The sequence below is a fragment of the Alosa sapidissima genome, chromosome 14 (assembly GCF_018492685.1).
Source record: "Alosa sapidissima isolate fAloSap1 chromosome 14, fAloSap1.pri, whole genome shotgun sequence".
In the NCBI taxonomy this organism is placed as follows: domain Eukaryota; kingdom Metazoa; phylum Chordata; class Actinopteri; order Clupeiformes; family Clupeidae; genus Alosa; species Alosa sapidissima.
This window is the reverse complement of record NC_055970.1, coordinates 21,980,680-21,995,925: the sequence shown is the minus strand read 5'-3', so window position 1 is coordinate 21,995,925 and position 15,246 is coordinate 21,980,680. Positions and strand designations below refer to the sequence as shown.

Here is a 15,246-nt window from a genome sequence, read left to right as displayed (position 1 = left end):
AAAGGGAAAATCTAAAACATGAATACAAAAAAATAATTGATTACTGCTCCGCTTCAACCCTTTGATAACACCACACACACAGTAAGCCTATACCATAGGGCCTATACATTCCACATTCTGCTGGCTCATCCACTTTAATGTGACTTTCTTCATCAGAATAATCTACTAGACCCTATGCAGTCTGGTTTCAAGAGTGGTCATTCTACTGAAACTGGTCTTCTGTCTGTGACTGAAGCATTGAGAGTAGCTAAGTCCTCTGCTCAGTCATCAGTATTAATTCTACTAGATTTATCTGCAGCCTTTGATACTGTTAACCATGACATTCTCCTATCTATACTATCTGAACTGGGAATTTCTAGAAAAGCTCTTGACTGGTTTGAATCTGAGTCTCATGACCTCACCACAGGTGTGCCTCAGGGATCAGTATTAGGACCCTTGCTTTTCTCTATTTACACCACTTCCTTAGGTGATACCATTCGCTCCCATGGATTTGACTATCACTGTTATGCAGACGACACTCAACTTTACCTGTCTTTCCCACCTGATGACTCTAGTGTTTCCCACCGGATTTCTGCATGCCTTAAGGATATTTCAGCCTGGATGAAAGATCGGCACCTTCAGCTTAATCTCTCAAAAACAGTTTTTTGTTTTTGGTGTTTCCAGCTAAAACAGCTATTCGCCAACAGATTAACATCCAGCTTGACTCAACTTCACTGACCCCAACTAGATCGGCACGAAACTTGGGCGTTGTAATTGATGACCGACTTAACTTCTCTGAGCATATAGCTTCTATTGCAAAATCATGTCGGTTTATGCTTTACAACATTAGGAAGATCAGACCTTATCTGACACAAGATTCCACACAACTTCTTGTTCAGACCATGGTCATCTCTAAGCTGGACTATTGTAATTCACTATTAGCTGGCTTACCCGCTTGTGTAACAAGATCATTACAGCTGATTCAAAATGCTGGAGCACGCCTGGTCTTCAATCAGCCAAAGAGGACACATGTAACTCCTCTCCTTACTCTCCATTGGCTCCCTATAGTAGCCAGAATTAAATTTAAATCTCTCACTTTGGCCTATAGGACACTAACTAGATCTGCTCCTAGTTATTTTAATTCAATAATCAAGCCTTACATCCCCAACCGCCCACAACCGCCAGAACCGTCTTCTGGTGAGCGTATGTTGTGTCGACCAGTCATGAAAACTCTGTCTAATTCCAGACTCTTTTCTTCAGTGGTTTTATGTTGGTGGAATGAACTGCCCAGTGCTCTCCGTTCCTGTGGTAGTTTTGGGTCGTTTAAGAGGGGTCTAAAGACATTCCTATTCAACATATACTTAGTTGTTTAAGCGCTTATGTGTTATGGTTTATATAATGTTGTTTTATTTTAATTGGGCTGTTAATTAATTTGACATTATTGTTTATTATCGATATTCTCCTTAATGTAGTCTTAGCATGTCATTGTTTTTATATTATTGATTGAATTGACATTATTGTTTTATTATTGCCTTTCTCCTTTTTTACATTGCTTTTTATTAGGCTATTGCTTGAATTGATATTATTGTGTACTACAACTATTCTCCTTACTATATTTGACCTACATTTTAATCTGTTCCCTGTTCAATTTTAAATATTATTATGTTGTTTTGTATTTATGTGTCGCTTTGGACAAAGGTGTCTGCTAAATCCATAACCATAACCATAACCAACATCCATGTGAAATCATAGCAGCAAGTTGTGTGGTTATGGTAGGGTAGAGAAACTGTTTTTTTTTATGTCTGATAGTAACTGTAAGCTACCCACCACGATAAGGTACACACACACACACACACACACACACACACACACACACACACCACTAAAGTGGGCAGGCCTAAAGTTACCATGAAAGGTACTGGTACAGCCTACTGTGGTACAGGCAAAGGCTGTATTTGCAGCAAAACGTAAATTGAGTTGGGCTTTTACGACACACATTGCTTTGCGGCAGATACACACATGTGCAGTAACTTGCTCTCGGTAACACCGCATGCCCCTAGAGTTTGTTGTAGAGCGAACAATTGAAGTGTCTGCAAAACGCTCCGATCAAATTTAAAGGTATTTGTTTATGTTTGTTTTAAAGATTAAGCATGTTGTATCAGCCGCGTTGAAGTATTATTGTTCAAATGAGAACTTAGCTATCGTTTGTTGCAGTGTAGCTAGCTGGCTAACCTAGTGTCATCATGGGGGACACATGCCACGATGTGTCTTCAAATGAAAATTATATTGCACTTTATATCGTACTTTCATTAGTGTATTAGTGTGTGTGTGTGTAGGTGGCATTAGCGTTAAACAATATGAAAGCCTCGTGTGACATGTTATTGTAAACTTAAGCGTCATCCTGATGTTTGCAACTTCTCTGGCGCAGCTAACGTTTAGCTGCTACTAGCTAAAACAGCTACGTTACCTAGTCGGATTCATTGACTGAAGTTATGCTAGTCTACAATTATACAGTATAATCTTTGTGTTGCATGTTTGGTAACGTTACTGAACTGGCGTTAGGTGTTAACCTAGTTCAGGACCTAGCAACTTCAAATTTGTGTAACGTTAATTGTTAAACAAATGTATTTCCAAGTAGTTATGAATTCATTTTCATTTCCAGTCTCAGGATGTCTTTTCGAGGGGGTGGTGGACGAGGTGGTCGAGGTGGTGGTGGAGGATTTAACCGGGGCGGAAGAGGAGGATTCGGTGGCGGACGAGGAGGATTCGGTGGCCGAGGAGGGGGAAGAGGCGGCTTCAACAGACAGCAAGATTATGGTCCCCCTGAATACGTTGTCGGTAAGATGTGCTGCGGACTGCAATGAGACCAGCTTTGCTTGTTCCTTTGCCTAATGGGTCACCTGTACGGATTGTATTACACGCCATTTAATGAGCTGTGAAATGTGGTAAAGCTTATTGCTTTGGAAATTGGGCCTTGGACTAAATCTTGTTATTGGTTGTCTTTACAGGTCTAGGAGAGTTTGTGCATCCTTGTGAGGATGATATTGTGTGTAAATGCACAACAGAAGAAAGCAAAGTGCCTTACTTCAACGCCCCAGTCTATCTGGAAAACAAAGAGCAAATTGGAAAAGTGGATGAAATATTTGGAAATCTGCGGGACTTTGTATCCTTGTCACTTCAAAGAAGGCTGTACTGTTAATTTGTTGGGAGTACATTTTCTGTATTGTTTCCAGTGTTTTACCAATACGTATTAAAGGATACATTTGGCGAGTTTTCACATAGATCTCTGTTTCTTGAGGTCACCGAGTACTGTTGGTATGGAAAAAAAAGGTACATGCCCAAACTCTGTGGGCATGTACATGGGAGCTCACGGACATGCCCCTGGAGTAAAGAGCTGTAGCTGCCTGGCTGCGGTAGCGGCAACTCAAGCTAGGGTTTTTTTGTACCAACAATACTCGGTGACCTCGAGAAACGGAGATCTATGTGAAAACTCCCCGGATTTCTCCTTCAAGTTACTAGTGCAGGATTAATAGCAATTTACCTTAACTTGGTTGCAGTATTTTTCTGTCAAACTATCAGAAAACATGAAGGCATCATCATTTAAGAAACTACAGAAGGTTAGTTGGTCTATTCAGCACATTTCTGAGCAATATCTGGTGACCCTGCCAAAATCTGTCACCAATGCAGGCCATGTGGAGATTAATGTTTTTACCCTGTTTCCTCCCTCAGTTCTACATAGACCCTGCAAAGCTTTTGCCCCTACAGAGGTTTCTCCCGCGACCCCCAGGAGAGAAGGGTCCCCCGAGGGGAGGTAGAGGTGGCAGAGGAGGTGGCCGTGGAGGTGAGATCACTTCTCCTACACTGTTAATAATCACTTGCACTGTAGGGTATAAGTGTGTGTGTGTGTGTGTGTGTATATATATATATATATATATATATATATATATATACTCTTTTGATCCCTTGGGGGAAATTTGGTCTCTGCATTTATCCCAATCCGTGAATTAGTGAAACACACTCAGCACACAGTCAACACACAGTCAACACACACTATTCCCGGCGCAGTGAGCTGCCTGCAACAACAGCGGCGCTCGGGGAGCAGTGAGGGGTTAGGTGCCTTGCTCAAGGGCACTTCAGCCATGCCTACTGGTCGGGGTTCGAACCGGCAACCCTCCGGTTACAAGTCCGAAGCGCTAACCTGCAGGCCACGGCTGCCCCCTAGCTAGGGTAGCTGTTGTTGGGGCCCTTACATGAAAGCTGATTGTGACTGTTTAATTTGAAGTTAACTTGGAATGGGATTTGTTAATTGAACATTCAAAAATATAACCAAATAATGCATGTTGTGTGTTGCTGCAGGTGGCTTCCGTGGAGGACGGGGTGGAGGACGTGGTGGTGGAGGAGGATTCAGAGGAGGCAGCGGTGGAGGCTTCCGAGGAGGCAGTGGTGGTGGTTTCAGAGGAGGCAGTGGGGGAGGTTTCAGAGGAGGCAGCGGGGGAGGTTTCAGAGGAAGAGGAGGTGGCGGTGGATTCAGAGGTCAGTGAAATTCACCATGGGAAATCTCAATGGACTAGATAGATGGATAATGGATAGATCTGAATCAGTGTTGTGTTTTATGTATTTATTTGGTTAACGTTGTATTTGTATTTAGTTTTGTTAGTTGTGAATCATTTTGTATTTAGTTTTGTGGATTGTGAATGATTGTTGAGGAACGTAGCTCATTCTGCTATATTTCTAATACACATATACCGTGTTTCGTATGTTCTTCATTCATATGGCTGTTGTAAACTGTATTCAGAGAATGATCCTTTTAAATGGAGAAATCACTGACTGCTGTCCGTTTCCATTGATACAGGAGGGAGATCATGATGACTCAACAGACGCAGACTTGATCGGCCAGCACCACTGGAAGGGTACCAGGGGAGATGGAGCAAAGAGGCTGTTGAGCTTCCTCTCTGTCGGACTTGTTTTTAAACGAGGCAGCGGCCCTCTACCTTTTGGACCATTGGCCTGCAATGCTATTTTTTATTATTATTCATAATTTTTTGTGCTGTTTAATGTGTCCATTCCTTTTTTCCCCCCTTATCATCTTCCAGTTATCAATCTGTGATTGTAGTCCCTGGTCAATGATGCATTTTCTTTGGAAACCCCACAGGCAAGAGTGAGGCTTAAGCTATCATCTAGTGAAGGAATGTCTCATTGTTAGAAGATCCATTTTGATATACAGTGACACAAACATAGTCCATAAAATGACAGAAACATAAAATAATGTCAGACTTGGAAGCGTTGTAAACGAAATCTCAATTAAACATATGGTTTGGAAGGGTTTGTATGTTTCAAACGCTGGTAACATCCAGTCAGTGAATCCACTGTGTGCCTGTAGTTGATATCAAAGGGCACTGAATATTTTTGTACAGGTTTGATGTTCTGCCAGTGCCACTCACAACTCAAATTAATAAAAAAGTAGCTGGTAACCAGCTGCTATTCAAAAAAGTACTTGTGCCTGCTGGATTCATCAGATGTGCTTTCACTGAGATGCTGTTTTAACTGGAAATATAAATCTTTCACTGTCTTTAACCTGTGGGTTCTCTGTCTCAGCACCTCAATATGATCATTGTGCTTACGTGTTGCCGTTATACCTGAATACCCAATAACGAACGCCATTATGCATTCCCAATAAGCTGTTCTTGAACCACCACTTGAATGCTGGTTCTCTTTATGTACTATTGGTGTTTTATGCATCATGCATATTATGGTTATGACATGAGTAAACATCATATTAACATTAGAATTAAACTATTGAAGTCATATGGCCTAAATTAGCAATTAACAAAGCTAAAATTATCAATAGACTATAGAATTAATAATAATAACAACCACCCTTTGTTGCGAACATACTCCCTACTGATCCGTCAAGCTGGTGGTCCCTGTTAGTTACACAGAATATCTCACACTTGTGTACACACACACACACATACTTGTTTCTAAAGGCTGGTCCTCACAAGCAGCTGAAAATTGTTCCATAGTGTTGAAACTGTTGACTGTAAGGTGCATTGAGACAACCGAGACAATTTTACTGCCACAAAAAAATGGTGTTGACGTCAGAAAGTGTGTTGCTTTAGATTATTTAAAGCAAGAATTCCAATGATTATTTCAGTAGGTGGGAAAACACAGCGCGGAAAGTTTTGCGTTCTTTTTATTGGCAAGGTCCCCCTGTTTGCTATCATTCGAAGGTCGTGTTCAGTTATATTAGATGTTTGAATGCGCTTAACAATCGCGGTTTTGTGTGATTGGTTCAAATAGAGCTGATCAGTCAAGTCTGCAGTTGCCACAATCAGCGTATCAGAAAATAACATGGATTGAACTCTACTGTGAACAGGAATCAGCGTTTTGATTGGCTCGGGTAAAAGTCTCAACTACCTCCCACATTCGGTTTCTCTCTTGCTCCCTTTCACTGGAGAAAGAAAGATCATGGATACAGCTGGGAAAGTAAGAACCTTTTTTTTGTGGTTGTGAATAACCTCAACGAATTAATTATATATTCAATATCAGTGGGATATTCATTTTGCGAAAAGTAACGAAGGAACAGATAGTTTTCTTCAAGTTGCAACGTGCAAAGAGCTATACTATGCATGAAAGTACTGTATAAACGAGTAGTGTTTCAGCCGAGAAAGTTGCACAGTTTCTGCGTGGTACAAAGAATCATTGTGTGCTTGCCAATAGACCAGCTGAATTATTTCGACCAGTGCATGCTCCTTTATGTTATGTAACACCGAGCAGAAAACCAGTTAGCGGCTTTGTTATTCGCTCGTTTCTTTATGTAGCGCTGTAGGATGGCATGCTAGCGTCGGAAGGATGTGTTGCTTGAAGCATAGTTCGCGTGATTTTACTACTTAAAAATACTGGGTTGTGCATTAATTGTACCCTTCTTTGCATGTTAGCTAGGTTTTACAACGATAAAACACGGTGACATTCTACCCCGAATATTGTTAGATCTGCTGCTACCTTAGCATCACGTGCAAGCACAAAATTGGTTAATGCAGTCTTCACATCATATGTTAACTTTTCATCTTCAGTGTATGGTATTCTAAGTCAAAGTCTAATACCATACCATTAACAATGTGACAACTGATTTCACCTAACATTATAAGTTCACTAAATATGGGAAGGATGCATCCAGATTGTGTGTTGATGGTCAGTCATATTACAGAGTAAGGTGCAGAGATAGAACTACATCTGTGCCTCCACCAGGTCATCAAATGCAAGGCTGCAGTGGCCTGGGAGGCTGGGAAGCCTCTGTCCATTGAGGAGGTGGAGGTGGCCCCACCCAAAGCCCACGAAGTCCGAGTGAAGGTGACGTCTCCTCTTTCACTTTTCTCTATTCTTTCTTTTATCTCTGGGTGTAATTGCCTTTTTACAAACAAGTTACTTCTCTCAATCAGTGGGTACCTACAATACAGCTGAACATCAGAGAAGGCCAAGGAGGCATTATATTTTGAAGATATCTGGTCATTTCACCACTGCTGTGTTCTGATGGGAAACTGTTGCATGATGGGATATTGTAACAGCTGGATGCACTGTGGCAGAATGCATGCTCTGCTGTCTCCTGTGAGATTTAAGACAGCCAGCTGCTTGCAGGCCTCTAGTACAACGGAGTATTAGGGCCACATTTTACCATGGCGAGATTAAACTTGACATGTTAACTTTAAAGTCGCCATTTCAACATTGTCATGTCAAAGTTGAAATATCATATTACTTTAATCTCAACATGCCGACATTAAACTCGAAATACAGTTTAAACATAGCCTACAGTTAAGCTATCTAGCCTACACTAACACATAATATGTGACTTGAATAATAGGCCTACTTCAAATAGTTGTTATTTCAGATAGATTGCTAGATTGCAGATATTCAGATAGATTGTCTGTTAATTGCCGTCATCGTGAAGCGCTGTATCTCGTGGTTATGGAAATACCATGCACTATGCCATTTATATAGCTAGAATAATACATGTTTCCAATGATATAATGTTTCTATAGTACAAAGTGTTATTTCACTCTGTTTTACGTGGGTAAGGCCACCGCACATCCAAATAACTGCCCTTCATGACCCACAGCCGTCACTCTCCATAGGTTAACATGGCAAAACTCATTTTTCTAAAACTGCTTTTCCATGTCTCACCTGCAATAAATATAGGAGACTATAAACACATATATGTGTGCATTTACTTAGAATACATGGGGTTGCCTGGTTGGGAGGACAGCTTCATTCGTCCCTCCATAGACATTCAGCAATAGGCTGTTTTGCATCCATTACAAACAAACATGCAATGTGTAAGTCTGGGATTGGGGAGAGCACTTAGTAGGCTATGCCTAGTCTAGTGCATAAGCATGAAGTTGAACCTTTAGATGAAAAACACTCTTTAATAATAGGCCTACAATAAATAAATAAGCCGCTAATGACGTTTACTTTTGACCATTGCATTTATCGCCTGTAACTCTGTGATAAAAGGACCTAACAGGTAAGTATTTGGCTGAGCAACGGAGGATAATATGTTCTATGTTTTGTCCACATGATGTAGGCCTATGTCTAATCATTGTTGCACTCGAAGAAAACTGGAATGTTTCATTCGTCCTAATTTTCAATCGTCCCGAGCGGTCGTTCTCTCTCCAAACTAACTTTATTCTCAAAATGTTGAGTTTAATGTCGACAGGCATGGCCACATGTGTAAGGTAGGTCATTCTAACAGATGTTTCGACTTGTCCATAAATTGAGTGGCCTGCTGTCATTGCAGATCCATTCCACTGCGGTGTGCCACACTGATGCCTACACCCTGAGTGGAGCGGACCCTGAGGGCCTCTTCCCCGTCATCCTGGGCCACGAGGGTGCCGGCACGGTGGAGAGCGTCGGAGAGGGTGTCACCAAGTTCAAACCAGGTCAGACAGTTCACACTTCTCTGGTGATGTCCTAGACCTGCTTACTGAGTGTGGATATTGTGTTTTTTTCCTTTCTAATATCTGAAGTGCAATTTATGATGACATTTGAAAAAATAATTTGTGTAAAAAAGACCATGATTTAAAGCTACATTTCCAGTTATTATTCTTGAATTTACTGTAATGCTGGGCTGAACCAGATATGTGCAACAGTATATTTAACCGCTTGTGTTTTTTAAAATTAGGGGATGTGGTCATTCCTCTGTACGTGCCTCAGTGTGGAGAGTGCAAATTCTGTAAAAATCCCAAGACTAACCTGTGTCAGAAGATCAGGTAATTAGACCCTGTAATCTTATCATATGCACACCTTTAATCAACCACAAAATGAAACAGATTCTTTCCATACCAACCAGTTACATGGCAGGTCAATCTCAGTTACGTCATGGTTGTGTCCATTATGGAAAAACAAGATGTGGGGAGAATATGTGAAATGTTTAACCCACATGTGACCCTGGCGTGGTGCCTGCTTTGGCTTACTGAATTTGTACTAGAATTCCTGCATATCACAGAATCAGCCATTAATCTTTTTTTTTCTACTTGTAAAGTTGAAAACTGACCAAACATATACTTTTATTTATTTATTTATTTATTTATATATATATATATATATTTGGCCTTTTTATGCCTTTTAATGACAGGACAGTAGAGAATGACAGGAAGCGAGCGGGATAGATAGTGGGGGGTGGGATCCGGAAAGGACCACAGGGCGGGAATCGAACCCGAGTCGCCGGTGTACGGTGCAGGTGCCCCAGCCAGTCGCGCCACGGCCAGGGCCAAACATATACTTTTAATAGGTCAGAATATAATTTAGAAATTTTGGCAGCATTATAATTTAGCAGTTTAATTCATAGTTTAGCAGCATTTGATGGAACTGAATCAACATTTCAACATAAGTTCAGGCCGTGTGTTAGCAGGCATTTTAGTCCAATTGCTACCTGAGCAACTTGTTGTTTTCAGATGATCTGTATTGATCCAAGTGCAAGTGATCAGATTATTCCTCTGTCCTCTTTCAGAATCACCCAGGGCCAGGGGCTGATGCCAGATAAGACCTCCCGCTTCACCTGCAAGGGAAAGCAGTTGTTCCACTTCATGGGGACCAGCACTTTCTCTGAGTACACAGTGGTGGCGGATATCTCTCTGGCCAAGGTGGATGAGAAAGCGCCGATGGATAAAGTGTGCCTGCTGGGCTGTGGCATCTCCACTGGGTATGGCGCTGTGCTGAATACTGCCAAGGTAATGCTGCCAGATATGGGAATTACAAGAGGTTTTCATTGTGCAGACATGGATTACTTGCTTGCCTCATTACATGCTTTATAACTAGCTAATGTCTCTACATGCTGTCTGTATTACAGAGCCAGTGGTTTAGCCACCTCAGCTACCCCTCTGTTTACTTTACCACAGGCAATGTTTTTATCCCAAACAGAATGCTGATTGGATCAGTTAAAGCCTGGGTTGGAATGTTGTCAATGATCAAATCAAGTGAAATTAGTGCAGCAACCACAGAGCACACATTCTCCTTCGCTTGATCGCATAGTATCATGCATCAAGTAGATTTTGCTTCACCTTGTTTAACTGAACCTAGTTTTTATCAGTTAGCTGCTGTTTGGATTTTGGGTGGCAGAGACAACCATTCTGCTTGAAAACGGAATCAGTGTGTCAGTGTGTTGTCAATCAATTAGCATGTTTCCATCCAACTCATGCGAATTAGTGATGCGAATCCATGGTAATGCGCATACATAAAATGCGCATTAGTCAGCGTTTCCAACACCTATTGATTCTAAGTATTTTGGGACACTTTGCCTATGTTGAGTGAAATGGACGCCCTCCTCTCTCTGCGGTCGGAATAGCCTAGGCCCTAGGCCTAATTCGTTCCTTCATTTTGAAAATATTTTGTTTAATATCGATTAGAAGGAGAAGGCGGAGAATGTTGCGCAATCGGGTGTTGGCAGCTTCCCATCGCCGGAGACCGCCATACACTTGGGAACGACCAAGGTCTCGGCAGTTTTTTTTGTCAAATTTGGCACTTGCTTAGGAGGTGAAACAGTGGCTGGCCTCTTGTGACTGGCGTTTTCGTTGCACTGGCAAAGAAAGCAAAGTCTGAGGTGTGGAAAAGTTTTGATCATGTGCATAATGAGAATAATGAGCCAGTGGTTATGTAAAATCCAAAGGATGCAACATTCTGTAGAACGACAGGGAATTCGTCGCTGATAAGGCATGTTGATCAAAGCTGTCTCTGCCCATCAGGATCACATCGTTTGTTAGGCTACAGCAACAAAATCAAACCCTGCAAAGGTGAAACAAATGGTTATGGAGAAGAAGTGTGTCAGCTTTCGCTGTAAAGACATTAGGCCTTTTAATATTGTAAATGGCGAGGGGTTTGAAAAGCTGGCGCAAGTACTAATTAATGTCGGGGCTGCGTATGGGAGGGTTCCCGCAAACTTCAGAATGCTGAGAGGACTTGGGCTATTTTATTTCTTTGTTCCAACTTCCAAGTGGCCTAGGCTACGTTAGTCATGAATAAATTATGTCAAATGTTACTCATTCTTGACAAAAGGCAAAAGAGCTGCGTGCGTGCGGACATTTGAATAATGTCGGGCTGTAAACGGGTTCGGGCTTTTAAAAAGCTGTCAGTCTCGGGCTCGGGCTGATTTCTGTGGGGCTCGGGTCTTGTCGGGCCTAAATTTTAAGGCCGCCAGAGTTTGAAGAATTATGACGAATGATAGACCTGGCTGTTGCCCCGAGTACTCGTTGTCGGATGCCTATCCCAACAAACAAGCCATCACATCTATCTATCCATAAATTGCAGGAACGTCTGTCTGTCTGTCTGCGTGTTGTTGGTCTGTTCGATTTCAAACTTGGCAGGTGTCTTGCTACTGGCATGAGTAGTGTCTTGCTACTGGCATGAGTAAGTGCAGTGCATAGTTTGACATTGTTTGGATAAGAAAAGCTAAATATATCGGTAAAAGAAGCACACGTTGGCTTTCTCCGCTCTACCATAGCCACCCTCTCACACAGCACTGCGCGCAGGACCAGAGAGAGGATAAGCGGAGATTTGGCAACACTAAATCACGTTTAAAATGCAAGATGTTTGATTATCATCTCTGACCTCAACAATAAAGACTTCCTGTATGTTTGCTTGCATAAAATGATTACGCGGACAACACGCCAACAAACACGGGTATGTAGTGGCTATTCGAAATTACATGAAAAGTATGTGCAATAAACTGACTCTTTGAATAGCCCAGGCTACATTGGACATGAGACTTTGAATAAACAAACTACATTTCCGACTGCAAGGTCCCAAATTGAAACAAGCTAATGGTCCCGAATTTAACGTTTCAGAAGACGTGCCACACGGCTAGACAACAAGTGGCAGACAGAGCAACGTCACTTATGCTACCAAACACTGCTTTTGAGTCACATCGTTGCAAATGTCAAACGATCACAAAATGGCTTGTCTTCACTATCAGGAAAGTTATGCAATAAGCTAGGCCTATAGCCTTAACTCAAAACATTTGTTATGCCATTCTGATCTGTAGAAATCACATGCAGTCATGCCTAAATTCTGCTTACTGCACATTCATGATAGGCTAATATATTATGATATTCAGAATACATTATTGAATGCTTAGCTGGAATGATGTTTTTCCCTATCATCCTATTGTTAAAGCAGGCATACCTGCGGGCATGTAATCGGGCTACAGGTTTTCTACAGGAATGGCATGTTTGAACGGGCACTGCACTAGTTGTATAAACTTGCGATGTGTGCCGATCGAGTTGTTGGCGAAAACTTTAGCGTCAGCAAAACAGCTGTGCACCGATGTGTGTATTCAGTTTGTTTAATTCTACGCAAACAAGCAAGAGAACACATCAAGTTGCCTGATGTTATAGGGAAGCGCCAGAGATTGCTGAGATTCTCTGAAGGTTACATCACACCATTTCTATCAACTTTATTCGCATTATACCTTATGCGCATCGAGAGTTAATCCACCCCCCTCTAGCGAATCAAATATAGATGCGCATTAGGATTTTTGATGCGCATTGCACGTGTTTCCAACCGGGATTTCTTATTCGAATAGATTAAATGCGCATTAGGAAGTTGGATGGAAACACGCTAAATGTGTTGTAATTTTTGTTGCCTTGAAATAGTTTTTCAATTATATGCTATGCTTTGCCAAACCTGTAGGTGGAGGCAGGTTCCACCTGTGCCATCTTCGGACTGGGAGCCGTGGGACTGGCTGTGGTCATGGGCTGCAAGTCAGTCGGAGCCACCAGGATCATCGGTGTTGACATCAACCCTGAGAAGTTCGAGGTGGCCAAGCAGTTTGGGGTGACTGAGTGTGTGAACCCCAAAGATCACAGCAAACCCATCCAGGAAGTGCTGGTTGAGATGACTGACGGAGGAGTGGACTACTCTTTTGAGTGCATCGGGAATGTTGGGATCATGGTCAGTATTTCAGATGCTTTTGCAATCGGTACATGGGGTACACTTGTTTAGTTCACTCGCACTGTGTTTCTTCAAGGGGAAAACGGCTTAAAATATGTTTCTGTTTCTTGGTCAGTTCTAAAGAAATTGCTTGGATTTTAAATCCACATAATCATACCATCTTCAACAGGTTAATCAACATATCAACATATAAGAAGTATTTTGGCCTCTGTATGCATTCAATACATTCGTAATTAGTTTTTTCATAAACACACAGTTTTCAGCCCATGCAGGTATAGCTGTTGACCAGTACTGATTTACTCTGACTGGTCTGTGCTGTGGTTTCAGAGGTCAGCCTTGGAGGCCTGTCACAAGGGCTGGGGCACGAGCGTCATCATCGGAGTGGCAGGAGCTGGGCAGGAGATCGCCACCAGACCTTTCCAGTTGGTCACTGGGCGCACCTGGAAGGGAACCGCCTTCGGAGGTTAGGGTTTAGAGCAACGATGGACTAGTTTCCTCCCATCAGCATTCATCAGCCACAGGAAATAAGACACTGGTCTTGCCCTTCGTCATACTGTGATTTAGCCTGACATGTAGAAGATTACACATGAATGCCATACATTGGGAATTACTTTAAAACCACAGTCAAATCAGTGGCCAAGCCAAAATATTCACTCTTGTGTTATCACAATGACCCCATGTGTCCTGTATCCCTATGAGCATAATTGTAGTCACTTTAGGAAATTATTTTTTAAAGGACAGAAAAATTAACTTTTCATGACTGTTGAACATGAGGCTGTGTGTGGCGTTCAGAGTAAAACGGTCAGTCCTCTGCACCTTTAGGATGGAAGAGTGTGGAGAGTGTGCCCAAGCTGGTGAATGAGTACATGAGCAAGAAGCTGAAGGTGGATGAGTTTATCACCCACACGCTACCCTTCCCCCAGATCAACGAGGCCTTTGATCTCATGCACCAAGGAAAGAGGTAGTTTCCCCAAATCTACCAAGCAAGTTGATTATGCCTGTTTGCTTTTATAATAGCACGTCATCTTTTGTGTCCTCAAGGATGGTTAGGTGTTGATAATTGATGTTGGATGTGGTTAGGTCTTAGTAATTTCTAACTTAATGGAGCTGCACATCAGAAAAAATAGTAGAAAATTGGTATTGGTTTTAAGCTAATGCTGTGACTTTTTGTTATATTTGTTTCAGCCTCCGTGCAGTCCTGAACCTCTGAGGAGCCAGTGGACAGGAAGTGGTCTCATCACATGGCACTTACCCAGTGTGCACTTAAGATGTTGTCCTTCTGGCGACCATCATGGCTTTTTTTGTTTGTTTGTTTGTTTGTTTGTTTGTTTGTTTGTTTAATGTTTACATCAAGGCACACCTGTTACAATCACAACTGATTAAATTTGACTAAAAAATGCAAATGTTTTTGTCTTGTCATTTCTTCCCATTGCACAGCTGGTTACCTTTGTTACAGAAAAGAGCATGTCACAGCGAAAAACCACAAGCCTAAGGTCATGGCTTTGTCAATATCAGTATTGCTCTCGTGGAATTAAGGTTTTTCCACCTTTGAAATGTATGGTGGAAATTTAAAGGAGGAATACTTCTGAAATTGCACGGATGGAAAAACAACTGTTCTGTTTATCCAGCCAGTTCTTTACTGTTATGAGTAATATAATTAAGATTCATGCTGTTTGATACACTTCTCATAAGCATGTTAAAATAGTGAACATTAATAGTCCAATTAGCAGCACTGTTATACAATTATAGGCTTTTCTATGATTTTACAACTAGATACTGGCATACCACAATGCTAATATATCAGTATGCTTCCATGTCATCAATATTAAA

The 15,246-nt window shown here is 41.7% G+C and overlaps 2 protein-coding genes across 3 annotated transcripts; both read left to right on the top strand.

Moving 5' to 3' along the window:
• The first annotated feature begins 1,947 nt into the window (after positions 1–1,947).
• gar1 (GAR1 homolog, ribonucleoprotein) lies at positions 1,948–5,472 on the top strand. Of its 2 annotated transcripts, XM_042060748.1 has the most exons (8): positions 1,948–2,097; positions 2,642–2,817; positions 2,988–3,142; positions 3,537–3,596; positions 3,709–3,820; positions 4,336–4,379; positions 4,455–4,512; positions 4,832–5,472. In XM_042060748.1, exons 2-8 carry the CDS (start codon positions 2,649–2,651, stop codon positions 4,843–4,845), a joined length of 612 nt encoding a protein of 203 aa, XP_041916682.1. In that variant the 5' UTR covers positions 1,948–2,097; positions 2,642–2,648; the 3' UTR covers positions 4,846–5,472. The 2 variants fall into 2 exon arrangements, with proteins under 2 accessions (XP_041916682.1, XP_041916681.1); XM_042060747.1 differs by having other exon boundaries at positions 4,336–4,512.
• Positions 5,473–6,339: 867 nt separating this feature from the next.
• On the top strand, positions 6,340–14,819 carry LOC121681166 (alcohol dehydrogenase class-3-like). Its single transcript, XM_042060745.1, has 9 exons — positions 6,340–6,465; positions 7,228–7,329; positions 8,771–8,912; positions 9,155–9,242; positions 9,983–10,202; positions 13,156–13,416; positions 13,744–13,879; positions 14,239–14,377; positions 14,602–14,819. The coding sequence occupies exons 1-9, from the start codon at positions 6,448–6,450 to the stop codon at positions 14,624–14,626; spliced, it is 1,131 nt and encodes a 376-aa protein (XP_041916679.1). The 5' UTR covers positions 6,340–6,447; the 3' UTR covers positions 14,627–14,819.
• The last annotated feature ends 427 nt before the right edge of the window (positions 14,820–15,246 follow it).